The following is a 25742-nucleotide window of genomic DNA, read 5'->3' on the forward strand; positions in this document are numbered from 1 at the left end:
TTGCTCCTCTCAATTTTTGCAAAGGGATCTATTCCTGAGAATCTAAACCACACAAAAACAGATGAAGGGAAATATTAAAAACCAACAGCATTATGTATTTTTTTTCCTCCTCAGCCAACTTCTTTGTTTCTCAGTTGAGCAGCAGATTTTTCTGATCCTCAGGACGTATAGGCTTGAACTTATATTTGGTCCTCTATTCCCAGGTGCCTCCCATTCCCAGCTCCTAAACACAGCAGCTCTAAGCCCCACCAAGTGTTCCTTTCAAAGATCTTAAACAATGACAAATTGGTAATTAACAAATTTTAAATACCACTTACAATAGTGTTGAAACCATAAAATACTAAGGGAGCAATTGACCAAAAGGTACATGATATTTGGTTCACTGTAAATGACAAATCAGTGCTGAGAAAAATGTTAAAAGATCTAAGTAAGTAGAAAGTAATGCTGTATTTGTTGGTTGGAAGACTCAATATGGTTAAGATGTCCATTATCCCCAAAATTTTATATTTGTATGTATATTCAGTATAATCACAAATTATCTAACTTCCTTGTGGGTTTTTAAAGAATGTAGACAGCCCGGCCGGGCATGGCTCAGCTGTCGAGCATTGATCTGAGATCCAGGCGATCCGGGTTCAATTCCTGGTCAGGGCACATGCCCGGGTTGCGGGCTCGATCCCCAGTAGGGGGCGTGCAGGAGGCAGCCCATCAATGACTCTCATCACTGATGTTTCTCTCTCTCTCTCCCTCTCCCTTCCTCTTTCTGAAATCAATAAAGACATATATTTAAAAATATATATATGTAGACAAATATATATATATACATATAGACAAACTGATTTTAAAATGTATTTGGAAATGCAAAGGACTTACAATTGAAAAAAATTTTTTTAACAAAGTTAGAGAGATACCTGATTTCACTATGTGTTATAAAGCCACAGTAATAAAGAAAGTGTGGTATTAGTAAAATAAAAGACAAATAGATTAAAATATAGAATCTAGAAATAGACTCACATATATATGATCAAATAATTTTCAACAAAGGCATCAAAGCATTTCAGTGAGAAAAGGAAAATATTTCACAAGTGGTGCTTTAAAAAATGCACATCCAAACAAGAAAAGCACTTCAACTTCTACTCCACTCCACACTCAGAAATTACTTGTAATGGATCACAGAGCTTTAAATAAGCGCTAAAATTATAAAGCTTCTAGAATAAAACATAGGTAAATATTTTATGAACTTAGAATAGGCTAAGATTTCTTAGATAGGACAAAGAAACCTTAAATTGGACATTATTATAATAAAAAACTTCTGCTCATCAAAAGACACTTTTAAGAAAATAAACAAACAATAGCCTGGGAGAAAATATTCATAACAAATGCATTTGATAAAGGGCTTTATATTCAAAATGCCTAAGGAATTCCTACAACTCAACTAATGATAAGTCTTATAATTGTATAAAAAGTGGATAAAATATTTTAGTAAACACTTCACAAAATGACATATGAATGACTAATATGTACATTAAAAAGTGCTCAACATCATTAATTCTATAGAAAAGCAAACTAAAGCACAAATTTTAAAAAGATGGACAATACCAGATGTTTTAGAGGGGGTGGAGTGTCTGGAGCTCTCAAACATAGCTAGTCGGAGTATAAAATGGTACAACCATTTTGGAAAGTAGTTTAGCAATTTCTTAAAAAGTTAAACACACACGGAAAGTAGTTTAGCAATTTCTTAAAAAGTTAAACACACACACACCCTGTGACTCAGCAGTTACACTCCTAGGTATTTATCTAATTTATCTAACAGAACTGGGAACACCTATCCACAAAGGGCTGGTTCTAGAATGTTTAGAACTATTTTTTCGCAGTTGCTCCAAAACTGGAAAGAAACCCAGGTGTCCACCAGCAGAACAATGACTAAATAAACCATGATATATTCATACAATAGGACAGGAATAAAGAGAGAAACTGCCGCTACATACAACACCATGGGTAAATCTCAAACACATTATGTTGAGTAAAAGAAGCTTATTACTTTAATTCAGGCTATGAATACCTGAATACCTGAAGTAAATACGGAATACCATATTTATTTTGTTGTAATAATCTTTAAATACAGGAGGACTATGTCTTATTTATGTTCACATCCCAGTCAGTGACATCCTGGAAAGAATCAGCATGTCCTTGTAAGCCACTCCCAGGTTTGGCCAATTAAAGCCCCCCATGCGTGATCCTTCATGAACTTTTCCCTTTCACCAGCTAGACTTTGACACCTAGGGTGGCCTTGGAGCTATGCACTGAGACATAGTGCTTCCTTCAGCCTGGGTCTTTAAAAGACTGCACAGAAAGACCCCACACCACCCTACTCTACCCTCCACCAGCACGCTGACACCAGAATGCACTGTTAATACAAGAAAGTAATTTCTATTGTATTTGAATCATTTTATATTTGAGATCTACTGGTTATAGCAGTTTGTTTACCTTCAACTGCACAGGGATTTTTTCTTTGTCTTCTTTTTTCTTTTTACTTGAAGTGTGGTTTGTAAGTTATTTTGAAAATGGGTAATACATTAGTCTTAAAATTAATGTCATAGATAGCTCGTTCTCACTGATGATACTCCTACATCAATTTGTAGATATGACAGCTCTAGTGATAATTAGATATTATTAGTCTGCATGTCACTCTTAGAATGCTATTTCTTTTTTCCCATTAGTATCATATAAGCTACAATTTTTGATCCCAGAGAAATGCAAAATATACACGTGAAGCCTTTAATCTAAGGAAAATACAAGTGGATGAGCAAAATGATCTGAGTAGCTATGAAAAGAGATCATGATGCAGGACATTTTCATTGGGTTTTATTTTTGTTTTCATTTTGCAGAAAAAAAGATGTCCCCTTAATAAAATGTTATCAACATATATCATACCCAAAATACAATACTTCATAATAACTTCTTTTTTCTCTTTTAATTCTACTAGAATAAAAGGTTAGAAAAAAACACAGAAATAGCTACAATGTTCCTAATAATCTGCACAAGGTCTTTTTTTTCTGGCAGATTAAATAACCTTGAAATTTTCTTCTTTGCAAAACTTTCATCAGACCTGCTTACTGTATATATAGTTTGTTATGCAGGTAGGTCACACTATTGGGCAAAGTGAGTAGAACTTTTAATTACTTTTCTAGAAGAAATGATAAATCTACCTTGATATCACACTTATTGTAAACAAGGACACAAATTTGTAAATGGTCTCATTGTAGCATAGGCCAATTTCTTTTTATTGAATTCAATATGATACTTCATTACAAATGCCGTTTGGTCAGATTATTTCAAAGCTTTCATACAAATGTTTAATTTTATAAAACTAGAATAGGAACATCAATAATTTATTAAAAGCCCCTCTGACCTTCTGCTTATTTTCTTTGAAGTGATTGCTCTAGACAGCAGTGGTGTAGTAGAAAGTATGCTGACCTGAAAGTCAGAAAGCTATGGGTTCATATCCTGGCTCTACTAATTACCATATATAGACTCCTTACCACCCTAAGCCTTATTTTTTCTCAGTCTCAAAATGAAAATTTCTGAGGCTACTGATGAGGTGCTAATATGTATAAAGTGCCTGTATATAGTTCCTTTATTTCCTTTGGCCCTAGACTGATTCTTCTTGATTGAATTAACATGATTTCTCAATGACTTGCATAGCAAATCAACTTGGCAGGATTATCATGTGCTGCAGACACAATACCACTCAGAACATTTGTCCTTTGGATCTGGTTCATGCTTTATTTAAAGAGCAAGCATAATTTCTTGATGAAATTAAATGTGTGAAATCTAAATATTAAAATACATTCAAATTCATCATTTTATAGCAAAGGCAGTCTGATTTTAAAATCGTCCTCTAGTATTCACAGACACACTAAGTTTAGTCACATTTACCTCTTTGGGACCAGTAGGTACAGGTGTCACCTGTCTGAGCTAAAGGTGTCCTTGGATCTCTGTAGCTACAAATCAACAAACTTCAATCTAGTACAATGCAAATTTAGTGAAGGAGGAATTTTCTGGATAGTTTTCTCAAAAATACGTTTATCTTCCATCTCTCTTTCTGTTGTAAGAGAGCTGCCCACCCAAGTTGAAGGGGGCTCGGCTCACCCTTCCTGGACTGTTGTCAGCTTGCAAGAAGGAATTCAGACAAGGGACAGCAATGTTGAAGCAAAGCAAAAAATTTATTAAGAATATACTTGGCATAAAGCACAAGTGGGTAACTCAGCTAGTCTGAGCACCCTGTCTGGTGGGGGCTCAAGGATTTTATACCCCCCCCATAGGTTTCAAGGCACTTCTGCTGAATAAACTAGATTTCAAAGTCCCCTTTTTACATTGTTGCGACTTTTCCCAGAATTTATGAGAACATCTGGCGATTTTATCTTGGCATGTCCCAAGACTGCCACTCTCAATTGTCCTTGGTTGGGGAAGATAAGGTCTTGTGATTCATAAGCTGGCTGTAAGCTGCCCAAACTGGCCTTGTTTAATGTGATGACAGTCTTGAATTTGAGCACATTAGCCAGAGGGTCATGAATTTGAGCAGGATGCAATAACTGTTAGAGACTTTGAGGTTGCTGCCCTCAGGAAGAGGTTGAACATGATCTATGCATGGAAAACAAAGGTGTCTGGAGTGCAGGTGGAGTTCAGGTAACCATGCCTATTGCCACCTCCATACTCATCCTCTCCTTTCTTCCTTACTGGCAGTATCCCAATACTGTCATGTGGAGCTATGACTATTTTCACTACTGGTTGGGGTGTAAATTGGTATTAAAATCAAATAATCAAATGAAGGCATACAAGCGGAGATAGGTTGGGAACCAGAATGCACCATGAAAATATGAGTTACTGTTATTATTAATGACCTAGTGTGCACTTCAGTCAGGAAAGTCATAAATGGATAAAGATATAACTGAAAACAACTTAAAAACCGTTTTTTGCTTTCAGCACAAGTGACATTTCCTCATTGCTTGTTGCTTTACATAGTCGATAGTTTTATGCATAGCAACAGCCTTAAAATGGATCGGCAAGAACATAATGAACATACCTTAAGCAGGAAATGTTAAAGGATCTATATCTGTTGTTATGGGCTAAGCCTCGATTAATTCAGGAGGTGATTTTTTCAGTTGAAAAGAAAGCAAATGACCTCAGTCTTTTACTATACAGGAATAAATTTGACATTTGGTGATAAAATGCTCAGAGAAGTCAAATTTGTGGCTTTTTCTTTTTTAAGAAAGCCCTGGAAATATACAGTATTTATTTAGCTTCACTCTCTTACCTTTTGCATAATTTGGGAGCAGCCTCTATTCCTCTTCCTCCCTGCCCTCCTTCACCTATATTTTCTTCTTTTCAGGAACAAAACAACTATAGTAGTCTCTCCGCCTTATTAATGGGATATGTTGCAAGACCCCCAGTGGGTAGCTATTTTCATTGGTTACAGACTTTCTAGGTTAATATTTTTTCCTCTAGCACTTTAAGGATAGTTATTGTCTTCTGGCCTCCACTGTTTCTGAAGAGCTCTCAGGCATCAGTCCTATATGTAATATTACTTTTCTGGCTGATTTTAATGCTTACTCTTTACCTTTGTTTAAATAAGTTTAACTAAGAGGTACTGAGGTGTGGTTATCCTTCTATTTATCTTACTTGGGGTTTGTTGATTCTTGGATCTGTGGTTGACATTTTTCATGGATCTTGGAAAAGTCTCAGCCATTATCTCTTACATATTTCTTCTGCTGAATTCTCTCTCTGACCCCACTTTGGAATTCCAGTTGTAAGTATTTCAGATCAATTGCTATTACTATTATCTCACAAATCTCTGACCCTTTGTTTTGTTTTAACTTGTATTCTATTTTCCTATTTGTGTTTCAGTTCAGATAAACACTGTTGACTTCCAGTTCAATGAAGCCCCCTCTCCTTTTTTAAAATCTAATTTGTTGTTAAGCCCATAGAATAAAGTTTTCATTCTAAACATTGCATTTTTCATCTCTAGCACTTCCATTTGGTTCTTTTTTATGTTTGTATCTCTCTGCTGAAATTTCTCATCTCTTCATGCATGCTTTTCATTTTTTTCCCTACTAAATCTTTTAACATGGTTTTTAAGTTCTTTGAAGACCCTCTCTGATAATTCTAACATCTGCATGACCTTTGGATTCACTTCAATGGATTGTTCCCTCTCCTGACCATGGGGCACAATTTTTTTTGTTTCCTTTTAAGTCTTGAAACATTTATTACATGCTGAATATTAATGCACAAGAACAATAGAGTATAAAATATGTAATATTAACACCCCGCCCCAGATGCATGTGCTCCGTCTTATGTCAGGAACTCCAAAATGATGTTCGATTGGGGAAAGCTGCTTTCACCTGGTAATAGCCTAAGTTCCAATTTCATGGTGCCAACACTGATGATTATTCCCAGCAAACCTCTGCTTTGACCACTGACCTTAGTAATCCATTAATCATTTTTGTTTCCTTAAGAGCTGGGAGACTATACCCCCAATGGAGCAATACTAAAAAAGATTATATATATATATACTGTTCTTTCATTTCCTAATTTGGGATCTATACCCTTAGCATTTAAGAGGCCAGGTATTTCTTACTCTTGGCAATAAGAGACAATGATGACTGACTAGTATTATGTAGGCAAAGTATTAGGATTGTCCTCAATATCAATGACCTCAAGATAACAAATATGCAGTCTTAGGTTAGTGAAATCCTTTTTAAGAAGTATATAACATTCTCCTTGACATACAGAGCCCATAACATATCTGATGATTGCAAGTGGAACATCTAAGCAGCTTGGATAAAGAGAACAAGAGTCAGGCCAATCACTTGACATTGGTGATCTGGGTCTCACAGGCCTTGCAGGTCACAGTTCCTGTCTTAGGAGATGAGCTGCCAGTAGCAGAACTAGACGAGTCTTAGCAAGCCCATTCTGAGTGCGGTTTTGACACAATGCATCTGCTGGCAGGAGTGTGAGAGGCAGCAAATGCTTGTGGCTTGTTCTTGCTCTGACTGCAACATTAACTTGCCTTAACCTTTTCCTTGGCTGAGTGCCTGACTTTCCTTAGAAGAGATGCAATTATCCCCTTGCCCTTTTTCAGCATTCTCTCCATGTCACTTTGTAGTGTGGCTGCAGCAATGTCATACCTGATGACTGGTGTCTGATATGGGCCCTAGCCAAGGGTGTCATTACCTAGAGAGGGTACAGTAATGTAACTCTATACCGTGATCTATAGTGAACTATCCTTAAGTGCTGCAACCCCAAAAGAGATTGCAGGTTCAACACTCAAGACAAGCTGCTGGGCAGAAGAGAGAGGAGATGATTTGTTACCTCAGGGATTGGATCATAGCTGGCTGGACCCTGTCAATTAAAGGGGCCTCCTCTGATCACAGTGTTCTCTTCCTTGCAGCTCTGATACACCAGCTGCTGGGTTCCTGAATTGAAAACCCAGGGATCTGTCTCACTCTGTCTCTGTCTCTCTGTCTTTCTATCTCCCTGTTTCTGTCTGTCTGTCTCTCCGTCTCTCTAAATACTATGAGACCCCTCCCTTTTTTTTTTTTTTTTAGAAGAAATCCACCTATTTAGCAACTTCATTGAAGGTTTTTAACCACTTTTTACTTGTATAGGGTCCTTGGTGAGTGGTTTTGCTCTCTGTCTGTGTGTGTTAAATTTTACCACAGTCGAAAACTATATTATTTTATTTTTTCCTTTGTAATAGAATCCCTTTGAATTAAATTACCTTATTTTTGTTTCTATTCATCCATCAATCATTCTTCCATCAATCCATAATCATCTTCAGATTAGCTGATACAATATTAGGTTCAGAGAATGAGAAGCAGTATAATGTAGTGGTTAAAAGCATGGTTACTGGAATCAGAAACCTGGGCTCCAGTCCAGGATTATCCACTTACTAGATATTACTTTGGGTTTTCTTATTTCTCTACACCTCAGTTTTTCCACCATTTAAATAGAATCTACCCTAAAGAGTTGTTGTAAGGATTAAATGAAATAATATAAAAAGATCTACACAGAGGCTTAATACAGTAAGTATTAAATAAATGTGAACTGATCAATAATGACCTATGAAAATTGTTTATCGTAGCCTTTTAAATGAGAGCCATGACAATAGTTCTACAGGTAGGCCATGGCTGAAACAAAGATGCTTTTTCCATGTTATTGGAGGATATTCTAACAGCTACACTGAGCTCTTACTGTCCTCCAGGACAGTCACCTGGACCGGGAAACCGATGGTCTCACATCCAAGGTCTTTGATGACAGAAACCACAGACAAAAGGCTGTTACTCTCTTCTATTCCCCTATCTACCCACATTGCATGTAGCCCTAAAGCTCTTCCAGATGGGCTGAGTTCTTTCTTCTCAAGTTAGTCCTCACATGAGGACATTCATAACATCAACCAAGCCTTCCAAAGTTTAGGCAATTCCTTTATTAAGGATTTCTTCTTAAAAATGTACAAATAACTTTAACTTTCAAAAAAATTAGCCAATCATTTCCATCAAATCACACACAGTAGACCTAGCCAAAGAGCGTGGTGCCCTTCTGTTTGGCTTTCTCTAAGAAAGGCCGAGAAAGAGCCCTCCTCTACCTAATGAGCAGAATCCAACCCAGAAATGTTTGAAAATGACTCACCAGTGTTTCCTTTCTCTTGCCATTAACACCAAGCAAGAAGGTTGATAGAATGGGCATCTTCTTCAACGGGGCTTGAGAAGGAAACTAGCTGAGCCTCACAAAGGAAACGTGGAGACTGTAATCTTCCTTATCTCTCTAAGCATACCTGATTAAAATTTCAGAGATTCAAAGAATAAAACTACATCATACACTCTGACATGATGGGTTTAGCCTCCATTATACTGGAGTTCCTCCAACATAAGTGAAAATATCCCAAATTATTTTATGCACTTTCCTAAGGATGAATAGCTGATACTCATGAATAGGCTAAAAACCTTTCAGAGCAAATTTACACGCAACTTCAGGGCTTAATGATGTAGGCTTATTTCCTCTAGTTTCTTTATCTTTTCCTCCTCATGAGAGAGCATGTAGGGATTTTGAATTCAGCCCTGGGGGTAGAAACTATCTTGATGACATTGTCAATGACCTGAATGACAGCATTTCTCTTCCCACCATAGTCAACCTTCAGGTCTCAGCCCGTGTCACTGCCTTATGTACACATCCTTGCCCATGATACTCTCATATATCCCCGTCTTCAAATTCTTCAGCCATCTTTACGACCAGGAATTTGTCAATAAGTACGCTTTTCCTGGCCCCCTCCCTCTGCTCTTCTCTGCCCCTGTGCCCCTTTCCCTGGCTGCCTGTGCCCAACCCTCAAGTTCCTCATCAGGCATCATATAGAGTCACTTTGCTTTCTACCCACTCACTCCAGGAGGGGAAAGTTCAACCTGTGTAAAAAGCTACCAAGTGGGCCCACGGTTATAAAATGAAAATTCCTTTTTAAAGACCAATATGGTTTAAAATGGTTATAAAATGAAAATTCCTTTTTTTAAAACCAATATGGTTTAAAACAGTTATAAAATGAAAATTCCTTTTTTAAAACCAATATGGTTTACCATAGTGAGAAAATAAATTAGTCATTTTTTACTCAGCTGTTTTCCTACTGAAATTGGATAGAAGTCAGCAACAATAAACCAACTTCTCAGAAAAATTGCAGGCCTCTTGGCAATCAGAATACTTTTTGATTGTTGAACAGATATTTCTTTTTCCTCTGATGTATAGTCTGACACAAAACCTAAACTCATAAAAGTCCCAAAAGAGGAAGGAAAACTGATGAAATACAGTTCAGCACAAACAATGCCATCTAACTACCAAATAAATTATTCATGGTAGCTATTTATATGGTGTAATTCCTATACTTACCTGACAAAATGCTGACGAGCTCTTCTTTCTGCTGTATTTTCCTCAGCCAACTTATTAAAGTCTGAGAAAAAAGGTAAGAGAACAGCGGACTCTCTCTCTTCTTAGAAATTATTTAAATTATGCTTATTATTCTAAGTTCTAGACAAAAAGTATTAAATTATCATGTTTACAGGAAGGAAAAGTCTTATCTATGTGGCTCCTTTAAAGGACAGGAAATCAAGTGTACTAAGGGGCAAACTGGGTCATCCAACCTGGCTTTATTATTTCATGAATCACTGAATCATAGGCCTGGCAGGGACCTTGAGAAACACCTTCCTACTCTCAGCAAGGAGACATTACCTGTACCCAACAACCACTGATCCTATTTTAATGGCCCCACTGAGAAGCTGCCTCATTTTGTCTGATGACTCACTCCAGTGCCACAATCCTGGATGTCACAATAGTCTTCCTGATGGAAAGCTGAATTCTTCATGCCGTTTTCTTTTCTTATATTAGCCCAGATAAGTCAAGATAATTAATTCATAATTTGTTATTTTCTCCAATTAAAATTTATTTTATTTTGATTTTGGGCTTCAAAAGTTTTTCACAGGCATAGTGCAATTAAGCGCATGGGCTCAAATCCTGCTTCCACAACTTGCTAGCTGTGTGACCTTGGGGAAATCGTTAAACCTCTCTGTGTCTCAGTTTCATCATCAATAACATGGAGGTAACAATAGTGCCTACCTCACAGGGTTCTTATGAGGATTAAATTAAATGAGTAATATCTGTAAAATTCCTCGAATCAATGTTGGTTACAAAAGTATTTGTTAAAAAATTAAAAGCACATTTAGAAAATACAAAAGAAAGACAATTTTGAAAATACAGACTACCAATAACCTTGCTTTAGAGATAATTGTTTACATTTTAATGTTGCCTGCCTGTCTTATGTATACATAAATCACTTCTATAGCACACAAGTGGGATGATGCTATATTTGAGAAAAGGTCCTGTGCCAATTTCTTCACTTAATGTTACTTTATGAGCATTTCTCTATATCCTTAAAAATCTTTGAGCATTTCTCCATATCTTTAAAAATCTTATGAATATTTCTCCCTATCCTTAAAAATCCATTTTATGAGCCATTTTAGCAATCCTCTATTGTTAAGCTATGAGATCATTTTCAGTATTTCACTCTTTTAGCTAATACAGCAATAAATATCTTTGTAAATAAACTTTCATCCATCTCCTTGCACAGTTCTGTTTTCCAGAAGTGGGATACTGGGATAAAGGATATTTTGAAAATACCAGGTGTATACTATTAATTTGTGTTCCAGAAAGAAATGTATTTATTGATGCTCCTATGAGGTAATAGATGAGATAACATCTTTCAAGGCAACATTAAAAGTTGCTTTTATAAGAGGAACAAAAGTTCCTGATTTGATAAAATTTGTATCAGTTCAGCTTTTTAATTTGAATTTTTTTTCCTAGTGAGAGTGATGCTTCTGCATATCCACTGTTAAAAACGAATGACTTTTTATTGAGTTGTGCTTTAGCCTTTGGCTGTGCAAGTGGAATTTATTGTTCTTTGATGTTTTCCCTCGGGTTGTAGTTTCTAACTTTAATCTACTTCGAGCTTCTCCTCCGGAGGATTTTTTCTACCTTTAGTTTGGTTCTTTTTTTATCCTGTAAAGCAGAATAAGAGGCTACTTTAGCACTGGGGCCAGACTACTTATATTTGCATAGTGGGAAACTTCATCATGTTTCTGTTTATGCAAGTCATGGACAACCATCAAGTGCTGGTACGAGTTAGTACTGACTCCCGGTACTGTGGAGGTAAGAGAGGGTCCTTTCCCCCTAGAGTTTAAAGTCTAACTGGAAAGAAAAGTCTGATGCATGAAACAATTAGTGATCAATATAAGGCAACCTACACTGAGCGAATTGTGAATACCAATACTAAGTGCTATGGTTATTTAAGGAAGGGAGAGATCAATGATGATATGAGTAATCGTCAATGAGGTTGGCCTTGGCGGAGGGAAGGGCAGGCAGTTCAGGTGAAAATGGCAGTGAATGGCAGCCTTTTATAGACACAAAGTGCATGGATTTTTGTGCCAGACCTGGGTGTGAAATCTCAGCTCCACCATTTGTTAGCTTTAACCTTAAGCAACTGTATTAACCATTCAAACTCTGGGTTTGGACTCCAGCTCTGCCACCTATAAGCTGTGTGACAAAGCTAATAATTTGAGCAAGCTAATAATGTCTGTGGCAAATCTAACTTTGCTCACGAATAACATTAGAATAATCAGAGCACTTATCTGATAGGGTTGTTGTGGGGATTAAATGAGGAAATGTGAAAGTGGGGCCTGGCACACTATAAGCACTCAATAGTCTATAGTTTTCATCACTAGCCTTTTCAGGCATCAACTTAGTAAATGTAGTAAATCACTTGTTAACATGAGGTACTAATGATTCTCCACCATAATTGATAACTACGGGTGGTTTCACTGACAACTGGACAGATTTGTCATTGCAAAGTAGAGAAAGAGACTGGAATTGGAGTTTTGCCCCAATTAATGAGGCACATTTTATATTTCGAAGTGGAGTGCTTGGCTCTCCCCTCAAGGTCAATGTACTGTTCGTTACAGCCACATCCATAGAGCTCCTTTTATCTGGACTTGAGGGCCTGATGTTTCTCTGCAAGGCCCAAAGTCAGCTCTGACTTTTTAAAAATCATTTTTTATTTTTCAATTACAGTTAACATACATTATATTAATTTCATGTGTACAACCCAGTAATTAGACATTATATAACTTACTAGTGACCATCCCAATAAATCTCATACCCATCTGACACCTTACGTAGTCGTTAGAATATTATTGACTATATTCCCTGTGCTGCACTTTATATCCCCGTGACTATTCTATAACTATCAATCTGTGCTTCTTAATCCCTTCACCTTTTTCATCCATCCCCCCAACCCCTTTCCCGTCTGGCAACCATCAAAATGTTCTCTGTGCGCTGGCCAGTTTGGTTCAGTGGTTAGAGCATCAGCCCTTGGACTGAAGGGTCTCAAGTTTAATTCCAGTCAAGGGCACGTACCTTGGTTCCAGGCTTGATCCCCTGCCCTGGTCCAAGCAGGTGCGGGAGGCAGCCAATCAATGAGTCTCTCTCACATCGATGTTCCTGTGTCTCTCTCTCTCCTCTCTCTCTCTCTCTCTCTCTCTCTCTTTCTCTCTCTCCCTCCCCCTTCCTCTCTCTGAAAAGCAATGAAAAAATACCCTTGGGTCACGGTTAAACAACAATGTTCTCCGTATCTGAGTCTGTTTCTGTTCTGATTGTTCATTTATTTTGTTTTTTAGATTCAGTTATTAATAGATATGTATCTATTGCCATTTTATTGTTCATGTCTTTGGTCATTTTTTTCCTTCTTCTTAAAGACCCTTTAACATCTCATGTGATGCTGGTCTGGTGGTGGTGAACCCCTTTCTCTTGTCTGAGCAGCTCTTTATCTGACCTTCAGTTCTAAATGATAGCTTTACTGGGTAGAGCAATCTTGGTTGTAGGTCCTTGCTTTTCACTTTGAATATTTCTTGCCCATCCCTCCTGTCCTGCAAGATTTCTGTTGAGAAATCATCTGACTATCTTATTGGAGCTCCCTTGTAGGTAACGAACTGCTTTTCTCTTGCTGCTTTTAAAACTCTCTCTTTGTCATTAACCTTTGGCATTTCAATTATGATGTGTCTTGGTGTGGGCCTTTTTGGGTTCCTCTTGTTTGGGACTCTCTGTGCTTCCTGGACTTGTATGTCTAGTTCCTTCCCCAGGTTAGAGAAGATTTTTTTCAAGATCAAATTCAATACTCTTACTAATACATCCTAAATAATAGATGTAATTAACATTTCTAAAAATGGTAACATTAAGTAAGGAGTAATTAAGGAGTTAATTAAAGTACCAAATAACTACAGAAGTACTATATTAGCAACACTAAAGAAGATGAAGGGATATAGAAAAATCAGAACACTGAGTAAGGAGGTTTTAAAACATACATACCCCATTCCAACTTCAACTCATTTGTTCCCTGGTTCTGAAGCCCTTCCGACACCAGGAGCTGCAAGGATTAAGCAAGACACTGAACATGAAGGTGGGATGCCTGGCACACAGGGACATTCAAACACAGCTTTCCATCCAGGGGTTCCTTACTGGAGACTACATAAATCCTACGAGAGCCACTATGCACACAGGAAGAATAACCACCTTTTCTTTTCTGCTCCAGGGAAAGCTATCAGCAGAGGCTTATCTGAATCTCAGTGGGGGCAGTGAGTAGGATGGTTGTCAGTTTTGATAGGTTTAATTTGGTTTTATATTTTGAGAAATGGCTATAGTATTCAAAAACAAAATATTGGTATAATTTCTTTATAGAGCTTATGTCTCAAGTCTCTTGATGGTAACTTTATTTTATAAAATGATAAATGTGAAATAAAATAGGTAGTACAAATTGATTTTTTTTTTTTTTTTTTGCAAGAAGTGTAATATTCCTTCTAACCGGGGATAAATGAGTTTTTTAGTGAAGCAGTCCTAGGTTTCAGTCCTTTCTCCACTGTTATGAGTTGTGTAACTCTGACTAGTCATCTAATATTCCTGGGCTTTAGTTTTTCATTTTTGAAATGCAGATAATAATACTTGTCTTGCAGGAATGTTGTGAGAATTAAATGAGTAAAGTATAAGTTGAATAATATATAGTAAGGACTTACAGAAGTACTTTCTCCTGTTGTGAGCTAAAAGCATTGGTATTGACTTATTTTAATCTCCTTATTTTTGTGATAAAATAATATAACAAAATCATACAGCTTATCTTAGGGAAAATTGTGATCATTTCCCTATTTGAGCATTTTTAATAAAATATTACTAAATTATACTTTTTCTGGAGAGTTCTTAGAATAACTTTTGGCCTCAGTGTAAAAGTATTAAAAAAAATTCCCCTGGCCAATGTGGTTTAGTGGTTAGAGCATTGGCCTGTGCACCAAAGGGTCTCAGGTTCAATTCCTGGTCAAGGGCGCATACCTGGGTCACAGGTTTGATCGCCAGCCCCAGTCAAGGCATGTGCGGAGGCAACCAATCGATGTGTCTCTCTCACATCAGTATTCCTCTCTCTCTCTTTCTTTCTGTCTATTCCTCCCCCTTTCCATTCTATCTAAAAATCAATGGAAAAAATAGCCACAGCTGAGGATTAACAAACCCAATTAAATTAAATTGAACTGAAAAAAATATGTCATTGAAGAATGCAAGAACTTTTATGTTCATACATCCATAGTGTGCTTTAACAACACAAAAACCTTAGAAATTATGGTGATCATTAGTGTCATCTGTCAAACAGTCCTGACCCTCCCATTTCAGGGCCTGTGGTGAAGCTGAGTGTCCTGGCCTGAGTGGGGCTGTGTCACTAGTCTTGAGTAACAAGGTGTGAGGAGGTGCACTGCCTGTTCCAGGTCCCTGAGAGTTTCTCTGCTGACCTTTAAGGGCCATGTAGCAAAAGACTGGCAATGCAGCTCATTCTGAATGATCAGAGGTGGTTTTAAAAAGTCTATAAAAAAATATAAATATATATTTTAAAAACTAGATTTTATTTCTTTATTGTAGATAAGCATATTGATCCAATTTTTGTTTTAAATAAGTGAAGCAATATTTGGGGGCCTCACTTCAAATTGTCCCATTAGAATTCTCACTTCAAATTGTCCCATTACAATTCTACTTAATAATACAGATTAGGATGCATCCCTCAAAGGAAAATGGAGATCAAAATTAGGTTAAGAGAAGTTTAAGAGCAGGGCCATAGCTAAATCAATATTTGTTTCTCACCTGAAAGCTTTCTAGATTTTTAGTTGTTTTTTAAAATTTCTACTTATGTATTTTTCCACATCATGCAATTCACAGTCTAAGTTCAATACTTGAGTAATTTAGAGAAACTCAGATAGCTTTGACTCTTTCATATAAATTAAAATAAAATAAGGCATAGCTTACATTGTTCAATGATAGGTAGCAAGAAGAACCTTATACTTGAATCAGGAGTAAATATTACTTTTATTTTTTCTGGAAACATAATTTCAATATAATTTTTAAAAGATTAAATTAGCAACACAGATTCAGATTTAAATAAAAGTTAAACACAATAAAACATCTTAATAGTTTCCATTTTAAAATGGTATGACACACTTGCTATTAGCATATAAGGCATCAAATGCCCTAAGAAAAAGCCCATAACCTTAATAACTGCCCCTTTACAATATCAAGTAACACATAGTCAACATTAAATTATTTTTCTTGTTTGGCAAGAAAAGTAAAATTAAAAGCACAACGAAAACCACAAAGTAAAAACTCTCAATATGCTATATAACAGCCTGTCTTCGCCTGACTAGAGAGCGTGAAGGTGGCAGTGGGCAAAGAAGTCTGGCTGTTCCAGGGTTACTAAGACTTGGATCAAAGGAAAATACTGTCTGCTTCCCATATTTCCCTGAAATAAAATAATTCATGGTAAAATAATTTCTAAATATGCCATACTCTATGAGCCTGAAACTGAGAAGTTAAAACAGTCAAATGTCTGTGGGATGCTGAACAACCAAAAGAAATCTATAAAATTATGGCATCTCATTCTGAGGTTGATTCCAAATTCTTCATTCATGACCCATGAAAGACTTCTCTTGTCCTAAAAGCCAACATTAAGGCATGCCAAATTTCCTATAAGAAAATTACTCTAACAATAGCTTTGGATGTTACAGTTCTATAGTTACAAAATATTCTCCTAAAACTCACATAGACTTGAGTGTACTTCAACTTGAACACTAACAAACATAAGCCACAGGAATGCTCTTACGTGTTAGCCACGAATTTTTGAAATCAATTTTACGTATTTAAAATAACATCTTACTTTTTACAGTGTCAGTGCATGAGTCAGGCAAATTATCTCCCAAAACTTATGCCCATAAAAAGTTGGAAAGAGAGAATATTATCGAATTCTATGAACCATAAAGTGATATAGCTGAAAATCAGCTGAAGGACAATATGTTAATTCTTATGAACCCTTTTACACTGGGAAAAGCCATTATAATTCTTCTCATTATAGTTATTCTTTATGCCCAGTTCTTGGAAAGGTCAAACTCCATTACAAAGACCTGGAAGGATCTGTCTTATTCCCTTTGTCACAGAGGAATCTAGTTGGTAGTATTAAATATTGCTGAATAAGTAAACCATTGGTGAAGGTTGCGAATCTCTTTTGTCAGACCACATTTTTGTCACAGCAGTAATTGCTGCAATGGAACCTGACCTTCAGATTGGAAAACCTGCTCCTAATAGATATAAACACATTTTTTATTTAACTTCAGATGATTAATCCAGGTAAGGTTTTGCCTGTGTCTGTCACATGTGAATGACTGAAATGGTCAAGTTCTCTTGCCTGGAATTTTTGCCTATCACAGAGAAGTAACAAAATGTATAGTCACTTGGGTTCAGACCCTTCATTCTTGATATTCAACTGGCATAATGCTCACTCACTCATTTATTCTTACGCTGAGAGGCAAAGGTAAGGCACAAATGAATTTGGAAGGGCAGTCTCTTTGTCTGAATTTGCACCTTGAAGGACTTTGTTCCAGCACTGGTCCAACTCAGTCCCTAAAACAAATAAGTATGAGAGGGATGAACTCGATCTTTTAAGCAGAGAGCAAAGCATGTGATACTGATATCAAGGCAGTATCTAGGTGGTACAGAATCAAGGGGCATAGCAGTCCTGGGTAAGAGCACCCACAGTCACCAACAACTTCATGGTTCCAAGCAGTCCTGTACTCCTCTAACTTATAAGTCAGCTGTGAAATGAGAAGCCTAAAGAGAAGACATTCTTCTTATGAGGGGGCCAGGACATGGTAGTACAGGGTCTGCCTCAGGAGTTCCAATGGCTGGAAAGGACATACAACATTGCAAAGAAAAGACTTCATTCAGCTCTGCCACTGACAGTTTTAGGTGCCCTAGAAAGGAACAGTTTATTAAAGTGATTAAAAGGATTAAACTGTCCGTTAGCAGCGTATAAAAATTGAGAGAGACAGCTTTCTTTCTGATATTCACCCCTTTGGGCTGCACTGTTAAACAATGAGCTGCCTCCTCTTAAGATTGGGAAGGTGACTCTGAGTTCAGCTTTCTGAAACCTGATACATAAGTTAAAGACCTAAACTATGGATCTTTGAAAAAAGTTTTGTTTTTCCACGTCTGGCAATAAAAACTCTCATAGGTAACAACCAGCACCATGTTGAAGAGAGAGAGGTGTAAGGTCATAAATCTTCATGAAGGACTGAAGATCAGCACCACAGCTATGGTCTACTCAATGTCTGGCCAAAGTGCTTCTAAATAAGTATTTAGAGCCCCCAAAGCCCTTTTCATCAGATTGGAAACATGTCTAAACCTCAGGGTTTTTAGTTGCCTGTGCTACCAACACTTTCAATTCAAGTAATCTTCATCTCGGATTCAGGCACTGAAAGGATGGTCTAGGGCTACACAACCTAATACCTATGTAAAAGTTGACTAAGGCAGTTATCTGATTATGTCAACACAGCTCTAAAGGAGACATCCAGATGATTTTCCGAATTGGGTCCTTTTGGTATAATGGCCTGCCTTCCTATTATTTAGAACCTTAAAAAAATGTACCCTATAAGTGAACATATTTGAATAATGTTGAAATAAGCATTTACTTACTACATTTCAATTTTTAAAATTTAAAAAATAAATCTAACTAGTTAAATCTTTTTTCTTCTGAATATTTTCTTGTCCTAATCTCTCTCTCTTTACACACACACACACACGCACACACACACACACACCCTTTAGATCACATTAGAACAATATATCATTTGGTAGCACTGTGAGATATATTAAATGCTTCCAAATGAAAAGCTAAAAATCTTTAGTGTTTTTCTCCTTTATTATCAGTTTTACAGAATTAAAAGAAACTTCCTAACCCCTGATTCTTAAATTTGTTTGAAAATGAGCTGAAAATCAGGCCACACAATTAATTCAGTTTAGTCTGTGATTTGGCTAAATTAGTTTTGTTCATCAATAAATAAAAACAAACTCAGCCGATCCCACTTAGCTTCTATGAATAAACATGTGTTTTTTAAATGTATTTAAAACAGAAAACAAACAGCTCAGACCTACTCACTCACCCAAGCAGTAGATCATACCCCTGATTGCCTCAACATCACCCAAGGAGGGGCCTTAAGCAGGTTAGAAAGTGACAACTTATAAACCTTCAAAACATGAAATTTATACTCCTGGTAAGCTGGCCTCAATGCAAACCACAAAATGGCATGAGATTCACAGTAAAACAAAAAGTTTGTTCAAAAAGCACAAAGAGCCAGCAACAGAAAACAGAAATTATGTGTATATTGTCCCAATTCTTTCTGAATCAATCATAGTCTGTTCTATAGGGTAACTGATCTCTTTCTAGCTCCCTCCAATGTCCATATATTTCTTGGTTTTACCTAATAGGTTTTTCACATACCCGTCCTATTTTTCACTATCCTCTGATCTTCCCTTTTGTGTTTCCCCTTAACCCTTAGTAACACACTGCATACTCATCAAGTCCATCTGACACCCAAGAGCTCATTCACATAGATATTCTGACTCACACACTCTGCCAGCCAAAGTCACCCACATATCCCACAGTCCTCAACAACAAAAACTTCAGACATTAGAATTAGGCTTTACAGTCTACAAAGAAACCATCTTCTCATTTCCCAATGCCTGCCCTCCACCCAATTCCCAGCTCCAGTACTTTTTAAGAATGACCCTACTGATCATGGTAACACAGTAATGGGAGTCACAACAAATCCTCCAGCGTGAGATTGGAAACACCTCAAGGAATGGTTGCAAAATGCAAGATCTTTCTGCATCTCCTAAATATTGCCGCAGGGAGATGGTGTTAGTGTGGACACTGGGTGTTTTGCAAGTTGTGACCACATTGCCCACCATGCCTCTCATAGAGCTTCCTGAGGCCAGAGCTCAGTTACTGAGGGCCTGGATATGAGTTCAGAATGATGCCTAGACCACTGTGATGAGGGGTGCAGTTCCCATTGAATCAGTATATTTAATATCTCTCTCTATTTGAATTTTTTGTCTATGGGCTTAAGGACACTGGAACAGTGTCTTATTTCCTGGCCTGGAGCAAGTGATATGGGCTTCTAGGCACAGTCCCCCAGTGTAGCTGCAATTGTATTGGAAGTTTTCTCTAAACAACACTACAACATCACCTGGGAGTGTGCCTGAGCCAATCATGTCTCAGACCTGCCTAGATGTTTGCATGTCTGGAAATATATTAAAAATGTCTTACGCTTTGCCTCTCTGATGTGAGAGCCAGGAAAGACTTCAAGATCATGGGTAACCAGTATCATAGCTAAACCACAGACAGAAAATGAAATTTATATCAGCAACTAATTGTACTTCATCTAACAACAGGCATGTGACACTGGTTAATATCTGGCACTGCCATGATGGGTCAAATTCAAATTGGTTTTAGAATGATTTATATAATTTCCTTTTACTAAAAAGTGTATTCTGATGACTTACCACTTCTGAGTACAGGAATAATTTTAAACATGTGCAATTTACAGTTTTAAAAAAATAACCAACAATCCTCAATTTTCGAGACTCAAACTCAAAACCCTATATTTTAGTGTGCAGCCGAATTATAGGAAGAAAAAATTAACAAGAAAATAGAAAAAAACCTTGGAGAATTAAATATAAGCCTTATTATGTGATGAAATATTTTGCTATAGAAGTAGGCGCTGATGGCCATTACAGATTAATTAGTCTCAGCTCTTTAGAAGCTACACAGTGTAGCTGGGTGTGTTTCTGGATGCAGTGTACATGGCTTTTCTTCTAAATAAAAAATACATGGAGAGCAAAAACCCTCACAGGCTGTTGGGTTAGGAAATCAACTTTTCCTGCCAGGCCAACCAAGTGCACCGTTAATTTTAAGAAACGTGGTTTGTTTTTATTTGAGTGTCCATGTGAAATGCCAGGGCAGCCTCGCAGAAGCCCACGGCCGGAATCAACTCTGTACAGCCAGGGCATCTTCCTCCACCAAGGACAGCTCCAGGGTGTTTTCATTACTGCTGGATTTCATCCTGAAGCTGAAAGAGCCATAGAGTTTTGCAGACTCTTTGGAAGAGGCAAACCTGTTTCGCCGATATAGCTCCCCCTTCCACATAGACATCATCAGCAGACAGGACAGAACAACGCCCCCAAGAGTGAGCAGGCAGAGCCCCGCAATCACACAGCGGTCCAGGTGTGCCCCCAGCCTCGCGCTCTCCTTCTCCAGCCGTTCCATCTCCCGGGCCGCCACGGAGTTGGGGTCCACAGTCACTTCCCGCGGGACAGCGTAGGAGATGATCACCAGCAAGATGCCGGTGACCAAGAACAGGATGGCGCTGATGAAACCATAGTCCACTGACCTCCCTGAAGACGCGGCTTCCGAGCTTGTGTCATCCTCATCGTCGGATATCAAGGACGCGGCAGCCTCGTGGGGCCATTCATTTGGATTTCCCCAGCCAGGGTCCCCCAGGCGATTACTCCCCTTTGCGGAAGGGGAGCCCCGGTCCCTCTGCTCCAAGTTAACATTCTCGTCCACATAAGTGAAAGAAGTTTCTAGGTCCTGGCTGCAGCAGTTGCAGACTTTGCGTTCTGCTCTCTGGCTATTCCCTGAGTTGAGGGGTCCTGGTGGGAAGGGGTCTGGCTGGATAACACTGTCCTGCAGAGAGGAGGAGGGGGGTGCTGGAGAAGGGCCAAGTTTAGAGCCTTGCACCCTGGCTGCCCTTGGGGTGGATGTGCAGTGTCTCTGGCAGCAGAGAGCAGCTTTGGTGGCTGCTTCTGCCTGGTCAGCGAGAGGCCCTCCTGAAGTCCAGTCCACAGCGTCACACAGGGCTGCCTGGCTGCTCTGCCTCGCAAGGTGACGGAGCTCCATTGCAGCTACCCAGATAGCCCCCAGCGGCTTCCAGAAATTTTGCCAACAGCAGCAGAGAAGAACCCAACTAAGGCCGGACCGCCAAGAGTACTGATTCGGAGGCCCCCATCTCCCTTGTGGCCACAGTGTTGAGGCTTCAACCCCAGGTCCTCCTGAAAGGGGTGAGAGAAAGAAGAGGGTACCTAGTGTCTAGAAAGTGTGGAGAGGACAAACCCGCTGACTGGTCACCGGGATTAACACGAGGAAACTCAGGGCAGCGTAGAAAAGGAGCGCGGAGGAAGCAGCAGTGTCTCTGAAGAAGGCATTGCCGTCACCAGGCCAAATTTATCCAAGGGCTCACACATTTCTGTGACAGGATCTCTCAACGAGAAGGCAGGTTTCCTGTGCAGAGACATAAATGGGAAAGGCAGGGGCCTTTTTTTAGCAGAACTGCTGATTTTCTGAAGAACCTGGGGAAGCACCGAATTCTCATCAATTCAGTTAAGTTATAAGTGGTTAACGCGCTCGTTAGTCCAGAACAGATTCTAATACAGATTAGCTTTAGAGCATCACCATGGGTGAACGAATATGTCACTATCAGTTGGGCTCTATTGGAGCTGGGGCTCAGCATTTTGACTGCGGAGCTCGGAAGCGGGTGAAAGATGGCAGGTTTAATCAGCCACCTCTCCTAACCTTAACTGCATACGTCCAACGACCCTCGTCACACAGCCCTGTATTTACAAGACCCTAAGCTTGTTCATTGCGCTTCCTTTCTTAGCCCAACCCCTTGCTGTGACACCAGGGCAGCATGTTCTGGGCCTGGAAGTGTGTAGACAACATGCCTCATTGTGTGATCCCTGCAAATACTATGGGCCAACCCACTCCACACACGCACACACACACAGCTGCCTGCTTCAGGTGTAGGTCGGATACTCCTGCTCACTAACTGCACGGGTCTGAGCTCCTCTCCCTCTGCACACTATAGCTAACACATGTGCACAGGATCTTGACCACTCACCCAATCTAGAAGTAAACTGTCAATAAAAGGCAAATTATAAAGCCACAGAGTCAGGGTTCTGATGAGGCAAATAGGTAAGAAGCTATTTCCAAGGGTACCTCTGGAAACTGGTATCCATGACACTCCACCCCCACCACAGCAAGGGACCTTCCTGGGACAGAACCATTAAGTTGAGCAGAAAACCACCTGCCCATCTTTTTCTGCCTCTGACACCTTTCCGAGGAATAGAAATTCACTTTCCACCTCCCCACCCCCCAATACAGGGGTTTCAAACAAGGGCCCCTTTACTTTGACTCCAAGTCCAGGGTAGTAATGGATCTAACCCACGGCTTGGGGGTATTATGATTCAAAACCCACAGCTCCAAGAGCTGGTAACCCACCCAGAAGCACACCTACGGCCAACGCGGCAACTCACTTAAAATTCGGGAGAGGGAATCCACACGGTTCCTGCTATACATTCGTCGAGGCTGTTTTTAAACCCACTTTCCTTCTATTATTGGAGTTTCTCTGCAGCTAAAACAAAACAAACAGAAACACACCAAGTGCAGGAGAACCGCAGCCGAACCAGAGCCTTCCCTTCGCCAGGGGACAGGAACCCGCTGCAGGGTCCCTCGGCGGAGAAGCCACGGAAGCGGGTTTGACGCCCTGACACGAGAAATCACCGCGCAGGTCGCCGGCACCGGGGCTCTGGTTGCCTTCGGCCCAGTCACCTCGTCACACTGGCCTGCTCGGCACAAGGTCGGCGAAGCCCCTTGGGGGCTCCCAGTTTACAACAAAGCGGGGACTCTCCGCTCCACTCCCTGGTCCTGCGTCTATCTTCTCCGGGAGACCCCACCGGCCCCACGGCCAGGTCCTGGGCGCGCCGTGACTTTCCTGCAGCTCCGTGACCCGGCCCCCGGGGGAGATCGGACACCCCTGCGGGCCCGGCTGGGGGGTTAGTCCTGCCTCCCCCCCTCCCTTCTCTCCGGTCGGTTTAAGAGCGCGGCTGACAAAACTGCAACTCAGAGCGAGGAGACGGCACTTGCCCCGTCCGCGCGCCATCAATTCAGCAGGAGAACCTGCCTGGAATAAGTGGCCGGGCGAGGCTGGTCTGCGGGGGGCGACCGCGGGATCCGTCCTGCGAGCGCGGCGCCGGGACCGCGCGCCGCAAGCCCGGGGCAGCGGTGCCCCAACCGGACCAATCGATTCATTCCGGGTGAACTCCGCGCCCTCGGGGGGGGGGGGCGCACCCGGACTCGGGCCGCGTTCGCCCAGTGCCCTGAGGCTGGGCGGGCTCCCCTGCTGCACCGGCTGCGGGGTCTCCCGCGCGCTCCGGCGCCGCCTCCCCGCTCGCTCTCCGCACTCACCTGCCTCGGCTCCCGGGTGCGGGCGGACGGCCACGCGCTAGTCCCCGCAGGGCGCCTCGGAAAGTCCGCGCTCCACCGTGGCACTTGCAGAGAGTGCGCGCAGCGGAGCTCCGCTCGGTCGGCGGCGCCCGGGATGCCGGCGGGGCGGGGCCGGGCGGGGCGCGGCGGGGCGCGGCGGGGATGGGCGGGGCGCGGCGGGGAGGGGAGCGGCGGGGATGGGCGGGGCGGGGCGCGGCGGGGAGGGGCGCGGCGGGGATGGGCGGGGCGCGGCGGGGAGGGGCGCGGCGGGGAGGGGCGGGGCGCGGCGGGGAGGGGAGCGGTGGGGATGGGCGGGGCGCGGCGGGGCGGGGGCGGTGGGGATGGGCGGGGAGCGGCGGGGCGGGGAGGGGAGCGGCGGGGATGGGCTGGGAGCGGCGGGGATGGGCGGGGCGCGGCGGGGTGCGGCGGGGCGGGGAGGGGAGCGGCGGGGATGGGCGGGGCGCGGCGGGGATGGGCGGGGAGCGGCGGGGATGGGCGGGGCGCGGCGGGGTGCGGCGGGGCGGGGAGGGGAGCGGCGGGGATGGGCGGGGCGCGGCGGGGCGGGGAGGGGAGCGGCGGGGATGGGCGGGGCGCGGCGGGGATGGGCGGGGAGCGGCGGGGATGGGCGGGGCGCGGCGGGGTGCGGCGGGGCGGGGAGGGGAGCGGCGGGGATGGGCGGGGCGCGGCGGGGGCGGTGCTCCCTCCCGCGGAGCACCCCGGGAGATGTAGTCCGGCCGCGGGCGGGGCCGCCTGCCTCCCCAGGTCTGCGCGCTTGGTCCAGTCGCCTGGCTTCTACCCTCCCTGTGCCTCCGCCCTCCTGCCTCGCACTTGAGAAGAAAGCTCAGTCTCCTAAACTCAGGGTGGGGCCCCCCAGCCCCAGGTGTAGCCGCGGGGTGACGGGGGAAGGAGTGCGCATTTAGTTCCAGCCGTTTGCCAGGCAAGATGCCTATTTTGTCTTATTTAATAGTCAGATCAAATCTTCAAAGTTGGCTCTATTATTAATCCTTTTACGGATGAGGAAGGAGCCCTGGAGGGGTTCAAGGCCTCATCCAAGGTTACAAAGACAACAAATGGTAGCTAATGAGTTGTATCGAGGAACCTGTTTCTCAAGTCATCGCCTTGCCCACGAAATCCGGAGGAATGTGGCTACTGAGGACCGGAGAGCGTGCTGTGCGCCCCCGCGTCCCCTGCGCGGTGTCTGCTTTCTGTTGAACTATGAACAATAGTGACGCGAAATAACAAGTGGCATAAGTAGCACAGGGCCGGACTCCCAGTCACTTTAGAGACAGGTATCCCCCGCTTTTCGGAAGCTGTCGTAATGCCACTTCGATTTGAAATCCAAAGAGGATTTTGACGTTTCTGAACAAAGGTGAAAAGCCAGAAGAGAGGTCGGCATCTGTGGGCAGCAAGCTGTGGCGGAGGCAGCAGGCCCTGGGCAGGGAGACGGCGCCGTACATGTATTATTTCTACTTTATGCAGGCTG

The 25742-nt window shown here is 41.6% G+C and overlaps 1 protein-coding gene across 1 annotated transcript; it reads right to left on the bottom strand.

Annotated features, from left to right (window-relative positions):
• Positions 1-20911: 20911 nt before the first annotated feature.
• TMEM74 (transmembrane protein 74) lies at positions 20912-24382 on the bottom strand. Its single transcript, XM_081116861.1, has 3 exons — positions 24242-24382; positions 23311-23408; positions 20912-22279 (listed from the first exon to the last, which is right to left on the bottom strand). Exon 3 carries the CDS (start codon positions 21896-21898, stop codon positions 20987-20989), a length of 912 nt encoding a protein of 303 aa, XP_080972987.1. The 5' UTR covers positions 21899-22279; positions 23311-23408; positions 24242-24382; the 3' UTR covers positions 20912-20986.
• Between the last annotated feature and the right edge of the window lie 1360 nt (positions 24383-25742).

Source organism: Miniopterus schreibersii, assembly GCF_964146895.1.
Source record: "Miniopterus schreibersii genome assembly, chromosome: 17".
Lineage (NCBI taxonomy): Eukaryota > Metazoa > Chordata > Mammalia > Chiroptera > Miniopteridae > Miniopterus > Miniopterus schreibersii.

What these genes read in the sequence shown, in the direction of transcription:
- TMEM74 (XM_081116861.1), bottom strand. Translation starts at nt 21,898, where the DNA reads ATGGAGCTCCGTCACCTTGCGAGGCAGAGCAGCCAGGCAGCCCTGTGT.